This window comes from Stenella coeruleoalba, assembly GCF_951394435.1.
Source record: "Stenella coeruleoalba genome assembly, chromosome: 17".
NCBI lineage: Eukaryota > Metazoa > Chordata > Mammalia > Artiodactyla > Delphinidae > Stenella > Stenella coeruleoalba.
The window spans coordinates 1,692,366-1,713,312 of record NC_137163.1 but is presented as its reverse complement, the minus strand read 5'-3'; the positions used below and the strand labels follow the sequence as shown (position 1 = coordinate 1,713,312).

At 53.6% G+C, this 20,947-nt stretch overlaps 1 protein-coding gene across 9 annotated transcripts in view; it reads right to left on the bottom strand.

Moving 5' to 3' along the window:
* Positions 1 to 20,947, bottom strand: part of TSNARE1 (t-SNARE domain containing 1) — a 77,151-nt gene that overhangs the window by 41,354 nt on the left and 14,850 nt on the right. For 6 of the 9 annotated variants that reach the window (XR_013824513.1, XM_079901488.1, XM_079901493.1 and 3 more), the window contains 2 exons: positions 8,565 to 8,690; positions 756 to 1,253 (listed from right to left, as the gene is read on the bottom strand). Coding sequence is in view for 8 of the 9 variants with exons in the window: in XM_079901488.1 (XP_079757614.1) it covers positions 756 to 1,253; positions 8,565 to 8,652 (586 nt within the window). In the remaining variant the exon portion in view is untranslated. Of the gene's footprint in view, positions 1 to 755; positions 1,254 to 8,564; positions 8,913 to 20,947 lie in introns of those variants that run through there. The other 3 variants (XM_079901494.1, XM_079901495.1, XM_079901490.1) reach the window with 2 other exon arrangements.

The following is a 20,947-nucleotide window of genomic DNA, read 5'->3' as shown; positions in this document are numbered from 1 at the left end:
CTCCACAGCTGCTGCCACGATGGCCTCACACAGCAGTTCTGCGGCCCGTGTGCCGCCCAGACGGCACCTATTATTACCGCCCCAGCGCTCTCTGGGCTGCCAGACAGCAGGCCTGCGCTGACCTCGCCCTCCCTGACCCGCTGTGCCTGACTGCAGCCTCTGTGGAGAAGTCAGGCCCCGCAGAGCGATGCTCCCCTGGAAAGCCCGGGAAGGGCTCTGCCTGGGAGGCCCGAGGTAACCGGGGTAACAGGGTCTCAGGTCCCCACCCGCCCATCCTGAAGCTGCAGGGCCAGCCCAGCCCGAGCCAAGGCCTCGTCTGGACACTGAACCAGAAACAGAGAGAGAAAAGCAAGCGCGTGTGGGACGGAGCAGGGTAAGCGCTGCCCTGGAGACCCTGTGTTTCAGCTTCACGTGTGACACCGCCAGGAGAAGAGGTCCTCCTCACTGTAGGCCGCAGCCCAAAGGCTGGAACCAGGTGCCCTTGAGAAGACAGCTGCGTCTTGTCTGTGCCTGGCTCTGCTCTGCGACGGGGGAGGGAGGGGACGAGCACCACCGAGGAGGAAGCCAAGCCCCTGGATGCCTGGGGTTTAGACGCTGTCACATGCACGATGGCCGGCTGGGCGAGCACGTGAGTGAAGGAGCAGAGGATGAAGGACAGGAAGGATCCAGAGATCGTGGAGGGAGGACTGAGGGGAGGGACAGTGGCCTTCAGTGGCCACGAGCTTCCTGCCGGCTGAGCTGGGCGATGAACTCACCTCTGGGCAACTCGGGGCTGAGGCCCTCAGAGGGCAGAGACTGGCAGGAGAAGGTCTTGGCCACGACCTGCTCCACAGGCGTGAGAGCCAGGGCCTGGGGCTTGGCAGGGCCGGGGCCAGGGGCCACTCCACGCAGGTCGCCCAGCTTGCGCCGCACGACGGCACGCAGGTCCCGCCACTTGTGCTTGAGGTCCACGATGTCGCGGCGGCAGTAGCCCAGCGCGTTCACGGCCTGCAGGATGCGGCTCCACACGCGGTACCTCCGGGTGGGCTCGGCCCTCAGCAGCCCGGTGCCAAACAGCAGCTGGTGGTGCTTGCTGACCTTGGCCACCAGCACCTCCGTCTCCTGCGGACAGAAGTTGGGCTTCCTCTTCTTGGCCCGGGAGGCCCTGGGCCCCGCCACCCGGCCATGGGCCCTTGCAGCCAAGTCCTTCCTCGGGCCGGCAGGCGGCGAGGTGCGCTCCGGTGTCCCGCTGCCGTCCGTGGCGACCCCTGGCCCTGGAAAGGCACCAAAAGGCGGGTGTTTAAGGCCCCGGCCAGTGGAGTGGCAGATACGGTGGAGGCTCCCGGGGAGCCTCTTCAGATCCAGAACATTGCTGCCAGCTCCCACCCACCGGTCCCCTCCCTGCTGGGTTGTCCAGAGGCCTGGGTCCAAGTCCTGGCCCTGCAGCTGCCTGGCTGGGCGCCATGCGGCAAGGACCTCACTTCCGGGCCATGGTGCCCATCTACCTCCAAAAAGGGCCACCCAGCCCTACCTGCCTCCAGAAGCTGATGTCAGGGGCAAAGGAGTGAGAAGGTTGGGACAGCTGTCTCCTGTCCGCAGGGAGAAGGCCCTCTGGGGCCAGGGCCAGCCTGGGGACAGCACTCACCACTGACACGCCAGACACCCTGGCCAAGAACCCACCCCTTGGGGCGCCACTGACCCCTGCCTTCCTGCCCAGCTGCATGAGTCCTGCCCTCGGCTTCCCCTCCCACGCAGCGTCCTCCTGAAGCACACGCCGAGGACCCGACACTCGCCTGCCAGCCCCCTCTGCAAGGAGGATGCAGGCTCTGGGGCCAAGAGACCAAGGGGTCACGGGAGCCGGTCCAGCCCCTCACTCTGTCCTGTAGGGTCAGCCTCGTCCCTGAAGCCCACAGGGCCCTGACAGCCTGGCAACATCCCTCCTGCCACTGGTCCAGCCCCACCACGCCATCAGCTGGCCCTGGGAAGGGACATGCTGGTGGGGGTGAGGGTGGAGACGGGCCAGGCCCCCGCTTTTAGTGTTTGTCTGTTTTTAATATTTATTTATTTATTTGGTTGCACCAGGTCCTAGTTGCAGCACGTGGGCTCCTTAGTTGCAGCTTGCCAGCTCCTCAGTTGCAGCATGCGAACCCTTAGTTGCCTCATGTATGTGGGATCTAGTTCCCTGACCAGGGATCGAACCCAGGTCCCCTGCATTGTGAGCAAGGAGTCTTATCCACTGTGCCACCAGGGAAGCACCCACAGCCTGAGCCCCTGGAAGTCCATGCCCCGCCTGACCCTGCCTCCTCAGTGCTCATCATCTCTGGGTGGCCTTCACTGGGACCCCCAGACCCAGCATCCCAGCGGAAGTACCTCGCTTCCTGGCCCTTGGGCCTCTGGGTGTACCGGCCGGCCCCAGATCACCTTCCCCGTCCTTGCCCACACAGGGGTCCTGCAGGCTGCTCTCTGGCGACGGGCAGGGGAAATGACGGATTCCGTACTCAGTCCAACATTTAGCGCACTCTACAGACAGCAAGGGACAGTCTCGGTTATGCCCCGCCTGCCTGCAGAGTGGCTCAGGGTGCCGCTGGTAGAACAAGGCTCTCACGCAGCACAGCAGGTGTGCCAGGCCCTCCAAACATCCATGTTGACAGCTCCACTCACTCAGACCCACCTCCTCCAGGAAGCCCTCCCTGACTGCCACACCCTCCAGAACACCCCGTTTGCTGAAAGAGAGCAATCAGTTCAGAACTTTAAATTTTCCAATCTTTCTCCACACCCAGGTTCTTCTGAAAGGTAATTCCAAACCAGTACGAAACTCCTTAGAGCAGAGCCTCAGATGTGGCCCACAGACCAGGCCAGGCCTTTGACAGGTGTTATCTGTGTGCAACAAACAGCGCGGCAAAAACGGAGAATAAGGCCTTGGGAACGTCTGTGGCAATTTGAAATCGCCGCAGCACCAGCACAGGACCATACTGCTGTATTTCATGAAAACACTGTTCCTGGTGTACTGGAAGTGAAAATAAAAACGAGTTCCCCTGACACTCGGCTGCCGAGCTGAGGAGCAACTGTGGGGTTTCCTCTCCGATAATTTTCGTTCATTGAGAAACACTTCCTGCACAGGTCTGCCAAAATTCCTGAGCCCTAAGATGCACGTCGTGAAGACACTCAGACACCTCTCTGAGCAAGCTGCCTTCTGTCCGCGGCACCTTGGGGCCCACGGAGGCGGTGGTGCCGGGCAGAGGCTACACGCCAGAGCCCATGAGGCTGCGTGGGCCCTGCTCCGCCTGGCTCTACGAGGAGGGCACTTGCCAGAAGCCTGCTCCAGGGGAGACATCTGAGCACGTCGACAGTCTGGCAAAGTCCTGGGGACTGGCAGTCCCGGCCCGTCTCAGCGCTGAGTTCCTACAGCGGCAGCTCCTTCGCAGAAAAGGCCTCCACGTTGGGTGTATCTGCGGGTCTGAGGGTCCAGGACAGGGCCCATCTCCCACGAGGTCAGGGCCTAACCTCCCCTCTTCCCCAGGGGCTTCCTGGGGAGCCTCCAGGCAGGGTCTCCTCCTCAGGCACCCACCCAGCCTCCCCTGCAGGCAGACACTCCCCAGGCCCGGGAACTCCGGCCCCAGTGACGGCTGCCCAGACAGCACTGCGTAGGGTGGAGATGCAGCCGCCCAGGTCCCGGGCGATGGGGTCACCCTTCTGCTTCGTGGGGAGCAGGGAGACCGCAGGCCCGGCTGGCAGGCCAGGTGCCACTCGATGCCCAAGCCTCGCTGGCATCCGGTCACCAGGAGTCCAGACCCTGCCCACCTCCCCCTGGTTGCTCCACAAGGTTCCCAGACACCCATGGAGGGGCCAGTCTGATCTGCCCTCCGGAATCACGTGAATTTTGAACTTTGGGGGGTGGGGGGGGGAACTGGGACAATTTACATGTAAACGCAGACAATTAAAAAGGAAACAATAAAGATCATTTGCAACCACACATCCCTAGGTAAACACTGTCCACACTCGGGCTGAGGTCTCACGCAACTAGAAGACTGTGGACGGGCTTTGCCTGTTTCATTCCCCACGTCCGTCCGTCATCCCACCGGGCCGTGGATGGGTCGTCGGCACTCTCCAACAACTGATCCCCACGGCGGCCGGCTCTCTTCACTGTCTCCCCGGGCTGAGGGGTGATGGCATTTCTGAACTCTGTCTCCTACCCCCATGTGGCAAACACCTCTGCCTGTATCTCTGATTATTCCCTAACAGAGAAGAGGCGTGGCTGGGCTGAGAGGGAAGGCAGCGGGGTCTGGAGGCAGGGAGCCGTGTGCCCTCCCCTCCGGGGGAGCCCCCCCGCCACAGCCTGGCCACGGGAGAATGGCCAAGTTCACTTCCAGCTCTCCAGGTACCGGTGAGGCCGAGTGCCTTCTCCCGTGCTGCGAGCCATCCCGATCCCGTCACAGATCTGGCCCACCCGCATGAAGATTTGGCGGCGGGGGCAGTTCCTTCTATTTATGTGAACTCTTTGTGTGTTAGTCATGTCCCACTTGGCTTTTTGCTGCATTTGCGATGGGATTTTACGATAAGGGCCCACTCTGAGCTCTTCATAGTTAACTTTAGGGTCCCCGAGTAAGCCGTAACACACGGCGCTTGGCACACAGCAGGTACTGGTGACGGCAGCTGCTCCCACACCTGGGGTCTCCGCAGGGCCCCACCATTCTGGCTGGGAGGCCCAGCCCTGCCTCCCTGGGAGCCTTCCTGGTCACCCCCAGAATCACACCAGCATCCCAGAAGCAGCTGTGGTCTCAACAGCTGTCAACAAATCAGGAAGATGCAGACCCTTCTCTGACAGAAATGCAATTAACTTAGAAATCATTTTAAAAAGACAATTAGAAAGAAATACATATGTTTGGAAATGACGAACTATAATTCTAAATAAATCCTGGATCAAAGAAGAAATCATAATGGACATAAAATATTTACAACTAAACACTAACAAAAAAATACTATATATTTTTAAATGTGTGAGATTCGACTAAAACAGTGATTATTTGGACATTTATAATCTTAAATACTTTTATTAGAAAAGAATAAAAACTAATTTGAATAAGGTAAACATCCAGCTTAGGAGTCAGAAAAATAAAACAGCGTCAACTCAAAGAAAGGAGGAGGAAAATAGTAAAAACATGGGCAGAAATCCATCAAATTTTAAAACTAGCATATGACAGAGATCAAGAAAGTCAAGTCAGCTCTTTGGAGAGGCTCATAACACTGCCAAGGGTCTGGCAATATTGTTTACGAAAGAAGAAAACAGGAAGGTACAAATAAACAACATTAGGAATAAAAAAGAGAATGTGATCCAGGTACCACAGATGTTACCAAAACAACAGGAACAGAGCTTCACCGGGTTAACTTGCTCAGTCTCCACCACGACAGGAGGGAAGCCTAACCTGGTCCATTTTCAGGTGGTCAGGACACAGCTGGAACACGGCAGGGCAGGGGGTCGGAACCAGAGCAGCTACCCTCAGAGCTATGCCCTTGACCAAACAATAATGCTGCCCAGGTCCGACTGGACAGTGACACGCTACCACGCACGATGTCATTTCAATCCATTTGAACATTTAGACGAAGCAGACACATGTCCAGAAGAACACAACAAACTGACCCGAGAAGAAACAGAGAGCCTGGACAGCCTTCACAGATGGAGGGAGCAACGGGCAGTCCCAAGCAGCCCACGAAGAACACTCCAGGCCCGCGCGGCAGCTTTACAGCAAAATCCCAGATGCCTGTGAGGAACACAGAGTCCTCTTCGTCCCAAAACTCACACAGAACATAAGCACCGTTTCTACTCAACCCTGAACTAGAGCATCGGGCCGGCTCCAGACGGCAGGAAAAATAAGTGAAAGATAAAAGCATTGAAATAGAAGAGGAAAATACTGTTGCTATTCATAAATGACACTGTCTATACAGAAAACCCAAGATTCTACAAATTATTACAATTAATAAAAAGACTTTAGCAAAATGGCAGGACAAAGTCAGTGGGCAAAAGTCAATTACACTCCACAGGGAGAAATTGGCTTCCTCAAGAAATAAAGTTCAGGAGGAAAAAAGAAAAACTAAGATAGAGGAGAATCTAGAGATTTGGAAAGACTTAAAAGGCGCATCATCGACTACAACGCGTGGATCTCGTAAGGACCCCGTGGAAACACATGTCTCTGTGGTGCTCCGGAACCCAGCGGTGGGCAGGAAGCCACGGCTGCAACTGTACGACACTTGGTCATGGAAAAGAGACACACCCTGAAATACTCACACAGGAGATGTGCTGACGTCTCGGGCTTCCTTCTCAATGCCCTGGGCAGAGGGGTCATGAGGGCAGAGGTGAGGCTGGACCAGCCACGGGGGAGGCCCCTCACCCCAAAACCCAGTGGACGGGTGCTGGGTTCATGATATCACTGCGTCTACTGCTCTGTTTGAAGTATCTCACATTTAGAAAGTTAAAAAATAGGATGTAAAAATTAAACAAAACCTCTGGACTTTCCTTCTTAAAACAACCAGTCGTGTGTGCGTGCACCAGCAACCATGACTTGGAACGTGTAATCTATACCATTCATAATGGTACCAATTATCAAAGCAGCAAAAAACATGTTGTCATTTTGCTAAGTTTAATGGAAGATATGTAAGATCTTTATGGAGAAAATTATAAACCTTTATTGAAAGAGGTTAAAGACCCAATAAACAGAAAGACCGACACGTTCATGGGCTGGAAGACTGGTGGTGACAGAGATTCCGATTCTCACACGTTAACACAGCGGAAGCAAAGCAATCGCAGGCCAAGTCTGACGCAGGGATTCTATAATCTATTCAGCAGCAAAAGGCCAAAATACCAAGACACTTCTAAGGAAAAACAAGTGGAGCTACTTGCCCTAAAAAATATCAAAGTTACAACAACCGCATGAAAATTAGGGTAGAACTTTGCACAGGAATAGAAAACCTGACCAGGAGAACCTGTAAGGGAAACTGTACTCATCACAGAGCTGGCACTGCAGGTCTGCAGAAAGGGATGGAATTTTCAGTCAAGGGCCCAGGGACCATCTGTTATACGGAGAAAAGTGCTATTGCACTCCACCCGCCCCTCCCCACCTCTCACCATAAACAAAAATCAATTCCAGGTGATTGCAAGACTTAAATATGAAAAACAAATTATATAAGCTTTAGAGGAAGTAAAGGCAAAATCATTATCACCGTATCATAGAATTTATTAAACAGAAAACGCACACCATGACAGGGATGATTGATAAACTCAGCTACGTCGTGATTAAGAACTTGCTTTCCTCAGCAGCACCATAATGAAAAGCCAGCCCAGTGGACAAAGGTTTCACCTCCAGAAACCTTGTACATCGACAAGAACAAGACAAACTCAAAGGAAAAATACACGAAGGAGTTACCCAGAGAGCCCCAAATGCCCAGTGATCACACGAAAACCTGATCAATCCCATGAGTTACCAGAGAAATGTGAATTACAACCAGAAGACACCATTCCACGCCCACAGACGGGCAAACAGTTAAGGCCGCCACCGCCCGGTGCTGAAGGGATGGGAAGCAGGGGCAGGTCAGCACAACCACCGGTCACCGAGCTGGCCACCCCTGGCCACCCCCTCGCTTGGGCCGTCCCGACAGCGCCAGCGTCCAAGGGTCCTCAGCACCACCATGCAACAGGGCCCAAAACAGGTGCCCTAACAGCCCCTCGCCCATGGACCAGGAACGCCTGCCATGGCCACGCACATGACCCAGCGCCACAGTGAAGGGAGATGGAAGGGCAGCCACGTGAACGGCAGTGACTCAGGGGCAAAACAGCAAAACCAGCAAACTGCAGAATAATTCAACCGTACAGAGTCCCAAAACACGCAGACTCGCAAGGTCTGTGTGAGACTATGACATGTAGCAGCAAAACCACAAGCAAGAGCCAGGAAGCCGTAACCCACAGCCCAGGGGTGACGGGAAGGAACTGGGATCCAGGGGAGGCACCTGGGAGTCCACGTCGCCAAGCCTTAAACGTCACATTTAAAGTCCCCATGCACGCTCACTCACACTCACTGAGTCGCACATCTGCCTGGCACCCCCAAGGACACGAAATCAGTTACGTAAGCCACACGTCCTGCCGAAAACCCCCTTGGCCCAGGGAAGGGAGCCAGCGAGTGAGCAGACTGTGCGGTCAGCCTGTGGGGTGAGGGCTCGGCACCCGGAAACCTAGAAGCGGATCCCGCCCGGTGTAGCTCAGGACAGTGTCCAGCACCCCGCGGGCCTCGCTTCCCGCACTGCACACTGCACGCTAACACCTGCTCCACAGTCACCCACTCAGCCATCTGCCAAGCACCCGCAGGCCACCGCAGAATGACCGCAGACACCCAAGTCCACCCCACAGCAGAGCAGCCTGTCCTACTCTGCTCTCTCCTGGTGCCGACTCAGCCCAACGCCAACGGCGCCATCCCAGCCCAGGGCCAGGGTCACCCCTGGTCCCGGGTCACAGGCAGCGCCGGCCAGGACAGAACCCATCTACAGCCACCAACACAGCACAGTGGAGACCCGCCCACACTGCCCACTGCTGTCCTTACCTAGGGGCTGATAGCCTTGTGTGGAGGGCCCCCCAAAAGGGCCGTGGCTCCCCAGGCCGCCGCTGCCAGCGATGGATCCGTAGGACATCTTCTCACAGAAGGCAGGGCCGCCGCCTTCCTGCAGAGCTGGAAGAAACCAAACCCGGGCAGGGAGGGAGGAAAGAGGGTTTAGCGCTGGGATTCAGGATGCACTCTGGCCCCGCCCACCCTGCCTAGGAGTCTGACTCTGCTGCACCCTCACCTTGCAAGTCAACAAATAATGTGTAAATGTTGAAAAAGATCAAGCAGTAGCGACACGAGTGTGTTATTCAGAGGAAAGCATCAAAGATCTACTAGAAGAATCCAAAGCAGCTGACTCGGGACAGGAAGGAGGGCGGCCAGGGGTGACTTTTCTCTGAATTAACCATGTAGCGCTCCTTTACTCCATAAACTTCATGGATGGATAACGTAAAAATATTAAAGCTTAATTTGCAAAATTCCAGTAAGATCATCCTCCAGAAAGATCAGTGTGGAAACAAGAGCTGCGGCTGCAGGGGTGTCTGCCTTGAGCAGACAAGATCCAGGTGGGGGCCCAGCATCTCCTCAGATCTCTGGAAGGCCGCCCCATCATTGTCCTGTGCGGCCATGCAGACCCCAGGCAGGCACAGGGACCCGAGAGGACTCGGCCCAGTTCCACAGGTGCACCCGTGCACCTACTGTGCACCAGGCAATGTGTCCAACGTGGTCAAGGGGGCCTGGCCCTGGGGACCTGAGCATCGAGTGGGCGACAAGGGATCCAACAGCAGCTTTCAGAGACCCTGGGGGCACAGCAGAGCCACAGACCGGTGGGTCCCCAGGGCAGCAGCTCAAGCGGGATCTGAGCCGGGAGCAGAGAGCAGGTGGCCAAGCCGCAGAGCCACGGTTTGAAGGGAGGGGCAGGGCAGCCCTGGGAAGACAGGAGGGACAGCAAGTGTAAGGCGGTCCCACAGCCACCTGGGGGACTGGCGGAGGCTGCGGGGCGGCACTAGGGACCCTCCAACCCAAAGGCCCACCGTGCGCCCAGCCACAGACGGGCAACTGGAAGGGACTGCGGGGCCCAGCCAACAGCACCTGTTGCTTGAGAGGCAAAAACAATCCAAGGGACTGCCACCGATGTCCAGGCAGGTGAGGGGTCGTGGCAGTCCTGGTCTGAGAAGGGCAAGTCCCCAGCCTGCCATCTCATCTAACCTGCAGTCTCACACGGCCTCTGCCTTTGCTCAGGAACTGGGAGATGGAGGCCATCCCACCGCTGGGCCACAAAGACTCAGCCCAGCCCGAGGACACTGGTCTGGGAACACGAAACGCCACCGGGCAGGACTCTGGGCCTCAAGGCCCTGGGGACCCGGAGCCCAGCGGGCCCGTCCCCGGTTGCTCGCAGCCACCCACCCCACGTGCCAGGCTGCACCCTCAGCTTCCTCCCCGCCGCTCCCGCCCATCCACCCGCAGCCAGTTCACGCCCCGACTTCTGCACCAAGGTGTCCCCCAGCAAGGGCAGGCAGCAGGCAGCAAGGACCCAAACAAAGAAGAGGGAAGGAGCCGCTGGCAACCCAGAGGGCGGGCGGAAGCTGCAGCAGGGCCAGGCCAGAGGGCCGGGCGGATGCTGCTGGGCTGTGGTGTCCCAGGGCAGCCCCAGGCTGCCTCCAAACTGCTGGGCAGAGGCCAAGGGAGCAATGCCCGCTCCCCGGGAGGCCTCCTACCAAGCGGCTTCCACCGCCCACCAGGGCTGCCAGCCTCCTCCAGCCTCGTGCCCCTGGCTCATGTTGGCGCCAGGCTGTGCCCTGGACGTCAGCCCCCTGCCCCCCAGCAGCCTGAAGGGAGCCGTCTGTCCTCAGACTGCCCAGATCCTGTCCCCCAGGCACCAGAGGAAGTGCGGGTGCCAGGGGACGCCCCCAGCAATGCAGCCCTGCCTGCAGGACAAAGCCCCCAGGCCCGGGGGAGGAGCGGCCCGCCAGCAGGATGCCAGGGGACACGGGCTAGAGGGGGCACCCGGACACGGCTCAGGCTGGGGGCCAACAAGCCGAGCTCCAGGGCCAGCGCTAGGCTGTGGTAGGGCCGTCTCTGCCCCGGATGGGCTCCCACGCAGGGCGTGACCTCTGCCTGCAGCTCTCTCCTGCCGGCCTGGGTCTCTCAGAGGCTGGGGCCCCCCAAGACCAGGGTCGACCTTCCCAGCAGCAGACAAGGAACGGTACTGTCTAGACGGGGGTGCCACAGAATGGGCCCTGCCCCCCTCACTAAGCTGAAGGGACCCCCCTCCCCAAGGATGGAGAGCCGGTCCTCCCAAGCTGGGGCCTGCACAAGTCACTTCACCCCCCTGGTCCTGCTTTCTCATCTGTAATAGGGGGTAGCACGCCCGCCCTTAGCAGATCAGGGTGAGGCGTCAATCAGTGACCTTCAGGAGCTCACCTGTGAGCCTGTGCCCCGTGGTGACATGGGGCCACATGCGGCACTGGACAGCAGCGGCGCTGAGTGAGGGCCAGGCCTGGGGGCCGGAGAAGCGAGAGCAGCATGGCTGTCCCTCCTTCCTCCCGCCCTCAGCCTCCCGAAGGCCTGAGCCCACAAGGAACCGCAAGATGCGCCCAAAACCCAGAGCAGGAGGAGGGCACGGGGACCCCGCAGCCCCCCTGGAGGTACGAGCTGACCTCTGCCCGATGGCTGCGCCTCGCCCTGCACCTCGCTCCTGCTGGAGCCTCTGTGAGGCCCTCCCGGCCGAGGTGATGGGCCTGACAGCAGCAGCAGGTGTCCTCCCCGCTGGAGGGTCCACTCCCGGGCCCGCCCCACACCCACCTGCAGGGGAGCTGCTGGGGCAGACCTGCCCCGATTCTGCTCTGCGCTCTGCTCCACCCTGGGCCCAGCGGCATGGCTCCGGGTCCTGACCTGCGTTGCTTAGAGACTGCAGAGCTGCCCCGGCGAGGGCGAGGGCGAGGGCGAGGTAGGAGGCAACACTGATGCCCAGTCCCACCCACGCCACTCCAGGCAGAGGCGGAGCAGCCCAGGCTGCTGCCCACTGAGGGCCAGGAGGACACGGTGAGTCGGCCCGCACACGGCAGCCCTCAAGCTAGACCCACACTTCCCCCCACTGACCACCCCCCATGGGCCCACCGAAGGGGCTTCCGATGCGGGGCATTGGGGAAGCCAAAGCAGCTTGGAGACCCCGGGAGGAAGGCAAGGACATCACCCAAGACCAGGCTGCCCAGCACCAGGCCCCGCATCTGGAGTGTCCTGCAGAGAAGACATCTGGGACCTGTCTGGGGTCATGGGGGCCTTGGAGGATGACAGGCGTCTACCGTGGGCCCAGGGGAGGGGGTGGAGGTCCCTGTGCCAGGCATCCCCTGATCTAGCTCAAACCCCCAATTTTTTTTTTAACATCTTTATTGGAGTATAATTGCTTTACAATGGTGTGTTAGTTTCTGCTGTATAACAAAGTGGATCAGCTACACATATACATGCATCCCCATATCTCCTCCCTCTTGCATTTCCCCCCCACCCTCCCTATCCCACCCCTCTAGGCGTTCACAAAGCACCGAGCTGATCTCCCTGTGCTATGCGGCTGCTTCCCACTATCTATTTTACATTTGGTAGTGTGTATATGTCCATGCCACTCTCTCACTTCGTTCCGGCTTACCCTTCCACCTCCCCGTGTCCTCAAGTTCATTCTCTATGTCTCCGTCTTTATTCCTGTCCTGCCCCTAGGTTCTTCAGAAACTTTTTTTTTTTTTAGATTCCAAATATATGCGTTAGCATACAGTATTTGTTTTTCTCTTTCTGACTTACTTCACTCTGTATGACAGTCTTTAGGTCCATCCACCTCACTACAAATAACTCATTTTCATTTCTTTTTATGGCTGAGTAATATTCCATTGTATACATGTGCCACATCTTCTTTATCCATTCATCTGTTGATGGACACCTAGGTTGCTTCCATGTCCTGGCTGTTGTAAACAGTGCTGCAATGAACACTGTGGTACATGACTCTTTTTGAATTACGGTTTTCTCAGGGTATATGCCCAGTAGTGGGATTGCTGGGTCATATGGTAGTTCTATTTGTAGTTTTTTAGGAACCTCCATACTGTTCTCCATAGTGGCTGTATCAATTTACATTCCTCCCTTTTCTCCACACCCTCTTCAGCATTTGTTTGTAGATTTTTTGATGATGGCCATTCTGACTGGTGTGAGGTGACACCTCACTGTAGTTTTGATTTGCATTTCTCTAATGGTTAGTGATGTTGAGCATCCTTTCATGTGTTTGTTGGCAGTCTGTATATCTTCTTTGGAGAAATGTCTGTTTAGGTCTTCTGCCCATTTTTGGATTGGGCTGTTTGTTTTTTTGATATTGAGCTGCATGAGCTGCTCGTATATTTTGGAGATTAATCCTTTGTCAGTTGCTTCGTTTGCAAATATTTTCTCCCATTCTGAAGGTTGTCTTTTCGTCTTGTTAATGGTTTCCTTTGTTGTGCAAAAGCTTTTAAGTTTCATTAGGTCCCATTTGTTTATTTTTGTTTTTATTTCCATTTCTCTAGGAGGTGGGTCAAAAAGGATCTTGCTGTGACTTATGTCACAGAGTGTTCTGCCTATGTTTTCCTCTAAGAGTTTGATAGTTTCTGGCCTTACATTTAGGTCTTTAATCCATTTTGAGCTTATTTTTGTCTATGGTGTTAGGTAGTGTTCTAATTTCATTCTTTTACATGTAGCTGTCTAGTTTTCCCAGCACCACTTATTGAAGAGGCTGTCTTTTCTCCATTGTATATTCTTGCCTCCTTTATCAAAGATAAGGTGACCATATGTGTGTGGGTTTATCTCTGGGCTTTCTATCCTGTTCCATTGATCTCTATTTCTGTTTTTATGCCAGTACCATACTATCTTGATTACTTTTGTAGCTTTGTAGTATAGTCTGAAGTCCAGGAGCCTGATTCCTCCAGCTCCATCTTTCTTTCTCAAGATTGCTTTGGCTACTCGGGGTCTTTTGTGTTTCCATACAAATTGTGAACTTTTTTGTTCTAGTTCTTTGGAAAATGCCACTGGTAGTTTGATAGGGATTGCACTGAATCTGTAGATGGCTTTGGGTAGTAGAGTCATTGTCACAATGTTGATTCTTCCAATCTAAGAACATGGTATATCTCTCCATCTGTTTGTATCATCTTTTATTTCTTTCATCAGTGTCTTATAGTTTTCTGCATACAGGTCTTTTGTCTCCTTAGCAAAGTTTATTCCTAGGTATTTTATTCTTTTTGTTGCAATGGTAAATTGGAGTGTTTCCTTAATTTCTCTTTCAGATTTTTCATCATTAGTGTATAGGAATGCAAGAGATTTCTGTGCATTAATTTCATATCCTGCTACTTTACCAAATTCATTGATTAGCTCTAGTAGTTTTCTGGTAGCATCTTTAGGATTCTTTACGTATAGTATCGTGTCATCTCAAACAATGACAGTTTTACTTCTTTTCTGATTTGGATTCCTTTTCTTTCTTTTTCTTCTCTGACTGCTGTGGCTATAACTTCCAAAACTATGTTGAATGATAGCATTGAGAGTGGGCAACCTTGTCTTGTTCCTGATCTTAGCGGAAATGGTTTCAGTTTTTCACCATTGAGAATGATGCTGGCTGTGGGTCAAACCCCAATTTTTAAGAAGAGAAACTGAACTCAGGGAGGGAAACCGACTCACCCAAGTCACAGAGACAGACGGGGTCTAGGAAGCCCCCCAACACCCCGCCCCATGGCTGCAGTCCTCCCACCCGCCCTCCCCAGTACTCTCTGCCCTGGGTACTACGGTCCCACTGTGGTCCCACAGCTGGGGAGGAAGAAAAGAGCAACTCCCGCACCTGCCTGGTACCCTGCCAGCGCCCTCCCTGCCCACTGGAGCTGGCAGGCGGCGTGTGAATGCAGTCTGCACTGCACACAGACGGTGCAGAGAGAGATGTGAGTGGGTACACGGAGCCGCACAAGGACCAGTCGTTCACACAGCTGTGAGTGTGATGTTCATCTTCTTCCCAGCCTTGTCCCCTAAGACGGGGTAATGCCCCAGAGCAACGGACACGCCCAGCACGCAGATTTTGGTTACAAAGTACCATTCTTCACAAAAAGGAATTAAGACTGCCTGGAGAAATGGTTGATTCCAGGACTGGGCAGAGAAAGTAAAAGATAAGCCTAGAATATTCTGTTACACAAAAGAGTACGGAAGTGCTCGAAGCAAGGTGGGGCTGTCCCCAAAGGACACAGGAACCAGCCTGAAAGGCTTCCACTGGCTAAATCTGGAACAACCTGAGCATGAAAATAGACAATAGCGGAACTTCCCTGGTGGCGCAGTCGTTAAGAATCCGCCTGCCAATGCAGGGGACACGGGTTCGAGCCCTGGTCTGGGAAGATCTCACATGCCGTGGAGCAACTAAGCCCGTGCGCCACAATTACTGAGCCTGCGCTCTAGAGCCCACAAGCCACAGCTACTGAAGCCCGCGTGCCTAGAGCCAGTGCTCACAACAAGAGAAGCTACCACAATGAGGAGCCTGCGCACCGCAACGAAGAGTAGCCCCTGCTCGCCACAGCTAAAAGAATGCCCACACACAGCAATGAAAACCCAATGCAGCCAATAAATAAATAAATAAATAAATTTAAAAAAAAAAAAGAATCCGCCTGCCAATGCAGCAGATATGGGTTCGAGCCCTGGTCTGGGAAGATCCCACATGCCATGGAGCAACTAAGCCCGTGTGCCACAACTACTGAGCCTGTGCTCTAGAGCCTGCAGGCCACAACTACTGAGCCCATGTGCCAAGAGCCCATGCTCCGCAACAAGAGAAGCCACCGCAATGAGAAGCCCCCGCGCTGCAACTAGAGAAAAGCCCGCACGCAGCAACAAAGACCCGATGCAGCCAAAAAATAATTAATTTTTAAAAAATAGACAATGGTAGTAAAAGATAATTTTTATTTATTATAGCCTTATAATAAAGAAGTAAAACAGAAATCCATGAGTCCACATGGTTATAAACAAATAAACAAGTGAAAAAAAGGAAAAAGCTCTTTCTTAGAGCATATACTGACAACTGGGGAAGGAATGATGGAATTAGCAACATTGTGACCATAATTGATTCAGGCAAGAATGTCCAGTGGACCTTAGAGCTGGTGGGTGAAAGTCCCACGAGTAACAGGATATTCACATAGTCTCAAAGTATCTTCCCCAAGAAACTTACTAATTAAAAATGGAAAAAGAATAACCTTGTAGAGGAGAAACCTGGCAGACTAGTCACCTTAACCCAAGGACCTACATCACACCATCGGGGACACATCAGACGTCATGTGCCTCCTGCTGCCACACGCGCTGAGGAGGCCACGGCAGCGCTTCCAGGTCCGCCTGCCGAGAACAAACAATTGTGGAGACATCAGACACACCCAGCTGAGCGAAAGCCTGCAAAGCAACTGACCTGCAGTCTTCACCAATGTCAGTTTCGGGAAACAAAGACAGAGGCACTAACCGTCCAGGTTCAAGGAGGCTAAAGGGACGTCACTCCCCAAAACCAACACACAATCCTGGATTTCATTTTGCTAAGACGAGTTACTGGGATCCCTCACAAGGTCTGTCCCGTGAACACCAGTAAGACCCTTGGGCTAGAGTACTGGCTGGTTAATGTCCTGATTTTGATAACCGCCCTGCAGTTACGTAAGAGATCATGTATTTGGGGATCGAGGAGCATCACATCTGCAGCTCACCGAGCAGTTCAGAAGAACACACGACGTTCACACGAACATGAAGAGGGAAGGAGATGAAGCAAATACGGGGAAACGGTAACACATGGGGAATCTGGTGGAAAGGTAGGCTTTCTGTTAATTTGGTAACTTTTCTTTAAAACTAGAATTACTGCGTCCAAGAGTTTTAAGTTCAAAATAAAATGAAAATTCTACTAGAGTTTTTTTTTAATAAATTTAAGAAAGATGCAAGATCTGTGTACTGAAAACTAAAATAAAAAAAATTATTAAAAGTAAAGGAAACATAAAACAAATGAGGGGCCACGCCGTGTTCGTGGTCTGGGCACCAAGACTGCACAGCTACAGAACCAGCTGTAACACACTTCACTGGCAGTAACCTGCACACATGTCCGACATAGCTTCTAAAACCAAGAAGTTCCTCCCACTTCAAAAATAATTAGACAAGTCTTGGAGAAAAAGGAAAAAATACCCACTAAAATGAAGAAATTTCTTTAAAAAAAAGTGAAAACACTACATGTGAAAACCAACAAAACACACTTAAAGCAGTGATCAGACGAAAAGTCATAACCCTTAACATTTCATGAAAAAAAAAAAGGAAACAAATGGACTTCATTCTTAGCTCAAAAGGTTGGAAAAGAGCAAAAAAAAAAGTCAAAAGTAACCACAAGGAAGGAAACAATATATATATAAGTTAATAATATTAATGAGGTATAAAACAAAAACAATATACCTAATTATAAATCAAAATCCTGTTTTCTAAAAAGTACTAACAAAAAAGACAACTAATAGCTGACTTAGTCAGGAAAAGAGGGAAGAAGCCACAAATACACAATATAAGAAATGAAAAAGGAGGCAAATCACTGAAACAAAAATGTTAAGGAATCATTAAGGCTCTACTTTCAAATCTCTATACAAATAAATCGTAAAACATGGACAAGATGGATAATATCTTAGGAAAACGAAGTTCACCAAAAAAAAAAAAAAAAGCTACCCACTGGAGACAGAGAGCTCTAACAGACAAATTTGGATAAACGAAATAGAAAGTTATCATAAAAACCACCCAACAGAAAATACCAGGACCAGATGGTTTTGTGGGGGGTTGGGGGGAGGGGGGATGATTCCCCCACATTTCCAAAGCCACATATTTCCCGAGCTCCATAAATTATTCCAGTGTGTTGACGATGCAGGAGAACCTCCTGATTCTTTTATGAAACATGTACAACATTGATACGGAAACCTGATGAATGCAGTCCAAAAAATGGGAAAGTTACGAACCAGTACTGGCTATGAATATTGATGCCAAAACACTAAATAAGATACTAAGAAACAAAATTCAAACCTGATTTGTTTATTTTTCTAGGAATGTGGGGCACGTTCCACATTAGGAACCCATTAACATGACACCACGTTAACAGACCGAAGGGAAAGGCTTATGAGTTTCTCCACAGGTGCCAAAAACAGACGCATCAACAAAACTCCTGATGAAAACAATCAAAAATCTTTCTTAAAATGGTAAACACCCTTTAACCCTAAAACAAGCATCTGTTTAAAGGGAAAGCACTGGAAGCAATTCCCAGGGATGCAGGAGAGGGCAGAGGTTCCCTGCGTGCGCAGCACCACCCAGCACTGCTCCGGAGGCGTCGGCAACACAGGTCAACAGGCGAGACCAACAGGACGTGGGAAACAGAAGTGGGACCAGTGCCAACGGCATGACGGTGACTGGGAAACCCTGAGACAAGGTTCAAATTCCAAGAAGTAAAGACTTGGGCAAAGCAGCAGAACATAAAACTCACATACAGAAAGCAACTGTCTTCACATACACACACCCAGTTAGAGGACAGAATCGTAAGGAAAACCCGTCACCAGAGTAACACATCAAGGAATGAAGCTAACGTGAAATGGGAAATACCTCTGAGCGGAAGCTTTAAAACACTCCAGAAGATGGAAGGCCAAGAGGATCGCATGGAAAGCCATCCTTGTCCTTGAACAGGATGACCCTATTCACAAAAACATCCCTTCTTCCACCCCAATAAAAATATCAACCAGCATCTTTATAGAGCCAGACAGGCCGAGGGAGTTCATGTAAGAAAACGCTACACGAACAAGCAGGTAAAAAGCACTGCTTCCCCCAGACTTAAAAATCCCAGAGAAAGAAGTGCTGATGCTGCTGCGACACAGATGAATCCTGGAAACGCTGCACTGAGGAGCCGGACACGGAGGTCACACGCGCACGATCCCACGTCTGTGAAATGCCCGGGACAGGCAGGTCCACGGAAACAGGACACAGGCAGGTGGTTGCTAGAGGCTTGGGTGGGGGGGGGGGGGGCAGGGGAGTGACTGCTAACGGGTGTGGGGCTTCATCTAGGGTGATGAGACGTCCTGGGCTTTGATGGCGGTGATGAATGTACAACTCTGCGTAGATACTGAAAACCACTGGACCGTACGTGTCAGAAGGGTGAACTGTAGGGTACGTGAGGTATATCTCAACAAAGCTATCATAACAAATGCTAGAAAGTCTCTATAATTAAAACCAGGCAGGAAAACACAAACAAACCAATGGAATAAGAAAGGAAGTCTAAAATTAGAGCCGCATATGTATGGATGTTTAGGATAAAATAAATGCAGCACCTCAAATCAAAGGAGAACTTTTTAATAAATGGTGCTGGGACATCTGGCTATCTACGTGGGAAAAAAAGTGGTTCATACCTAACACAATAAAAAGAACATATGCTAAAGGGATCACGGCTATCCAAGTAAAGGATAAAACAAAGTATCTGAGAAAAGAAGAGCTCCTCTTCAACCTGTACGCAGGGCAAGTTTCCTAAGTAGGACTCAAAATCAGATGCTGTGAACGAAGAGACTGGCACACGTGACCACTGCCTCACGGACGCTCCCCTCACCCGGCCTCCTCCTCCACGACTGCCCGACCACAGCACCGGCCCCCCAAGGGGTGCAGGGGTAAGGGAGCTGTGTGTGCAAAAGGCCCCAGAACCAATGCTCCCGTCCGTCCCTGCTGTTTCCTGCCCCAGCACCCGGGGGTCAAAGGGACACATGCTCACCAAGGCCACGCGGCCTCTTCCGGGTCCTAGCCAAGCCCTGCACCTGCTTCTGGATCCTTCCTCCGCTCCTCCAGGCCACCTCCCCATCCCGACTGCAGCAATGCCCCAGCACTCCCCTGCCTCGCCAGTCTGCTGAGACCCCAAGCTCTCTGGGACGCCTCTCCGTGTGTCTCCCCCCAGAAAAATTGTGGGGGTAGGGCAGGCCCCCAGGACTGGGCAGGGGGCACGTGGACCAGGCTGGGAGCTGAGCACAACTCCCTGGGGAAGAAAACCATCTGGTCTTTGAAGGAGCCGCAGGGCGCAGACCCAGGGCCACGGGAGCTGGCTCAGGCCAGGCGCAGGCACCTTCAAAGGACAGCTGGGCGGTCTTAAAGGCCCTGCGAGCCAATGCCTGTCCCGGCGGAGTTCACACACACGGGAGAGGGGACAAACACCCCACCCACGAGGGAGGCTGTGACAGCCTGATTCTGCCCCAACGCCTCACCCCCAGCTTGCCTGAGAAACCAGGACACAGGCACTGAAGACAAGTCAGCCTGGCCATCCCCAGGAAGGAGGCCCAGGGCGGCCTCAGGCCTCCTGCCTGCACCATCCGTCGGCCACAACCCCCAGGACCTGTCCCAGGCCACTGCGGGAGCCGGGGTTGTGAGAAGTGGGGAGCCCCGAGAGTGGGGGATCCCAAGACCACCACACCGCAGAGGAGCACTGACCCCGGCTCAGAGGAGATGACCCCCCGACCATGCCAGGATGTGCCCGGACCCAGGCTCCTGACCACAGGCTGGGCAAGGGGAGGCTAGGCAGAGCCGAGGACAGGCCTGGCAGAGAACCACGCCAGGGACCCACCAGCTACCTGCTGGGCCGGGGCTCCAGAGCCCAAGAACCTGGCCTGAGCCCGTGGCTGTCGGAGCCCAGCAGGGACCGAGACCCCTCCTGGCAAGGACAGAGACTCAAGAATGTGAGACAGAGGGAGGCCTCGACATAGATGGGAAAGGAGGGAGGGACACAGCCCCACGTGATGAAAAAGCAAAAAGGAAGAGCCCCCTTGGCCTCCTCTGAATGTGCGAAGGAGCGGGTCTTCTCGAGATGTTAGTTACAAAATTCAGGGAAATTAAACCTAAAGTTCATTCGCTGGGGACTTTGGCTTCCAAGCACATCACTTTAGAAGTGGGAAATCCATGAATTTCAGGCCCCTGGAGGGTTCTCGCAAATGAAAACCATTTGAAATCGGGGAGAGACACTGAGATTCAGACAGAACCAGTGGGGCAGGGAGAGGCCAGGCAGCGGAGGGAGGGACCCAGCCAGCCCCACCTCGGTGCCCTGCCCTCAGTGGGGGGTGGGGGGGGGAACCCTGCAAAGAAAGTCCCCACGGCTCGCCCCCCCACATCAGCTAGACAAACCCACACAGGACAGAACGTGCGAGGGCCCAGCGCCTGGCAGAGCCACACACCCAGCCCCCTGACCCCAGGGAGGCGCCGGGCTCAGTGAGAAGATGAAACCCAACATCACAGCACAGCAGGAGTGGTCCCCCACCCGAGAGCGCACCCCCAAGCAGCCGGGGTCCACTGCAGAGGGATCGGGGCTGGTGGCCCTGGGGGTGCAGAGGCAAACCGATCTGCAG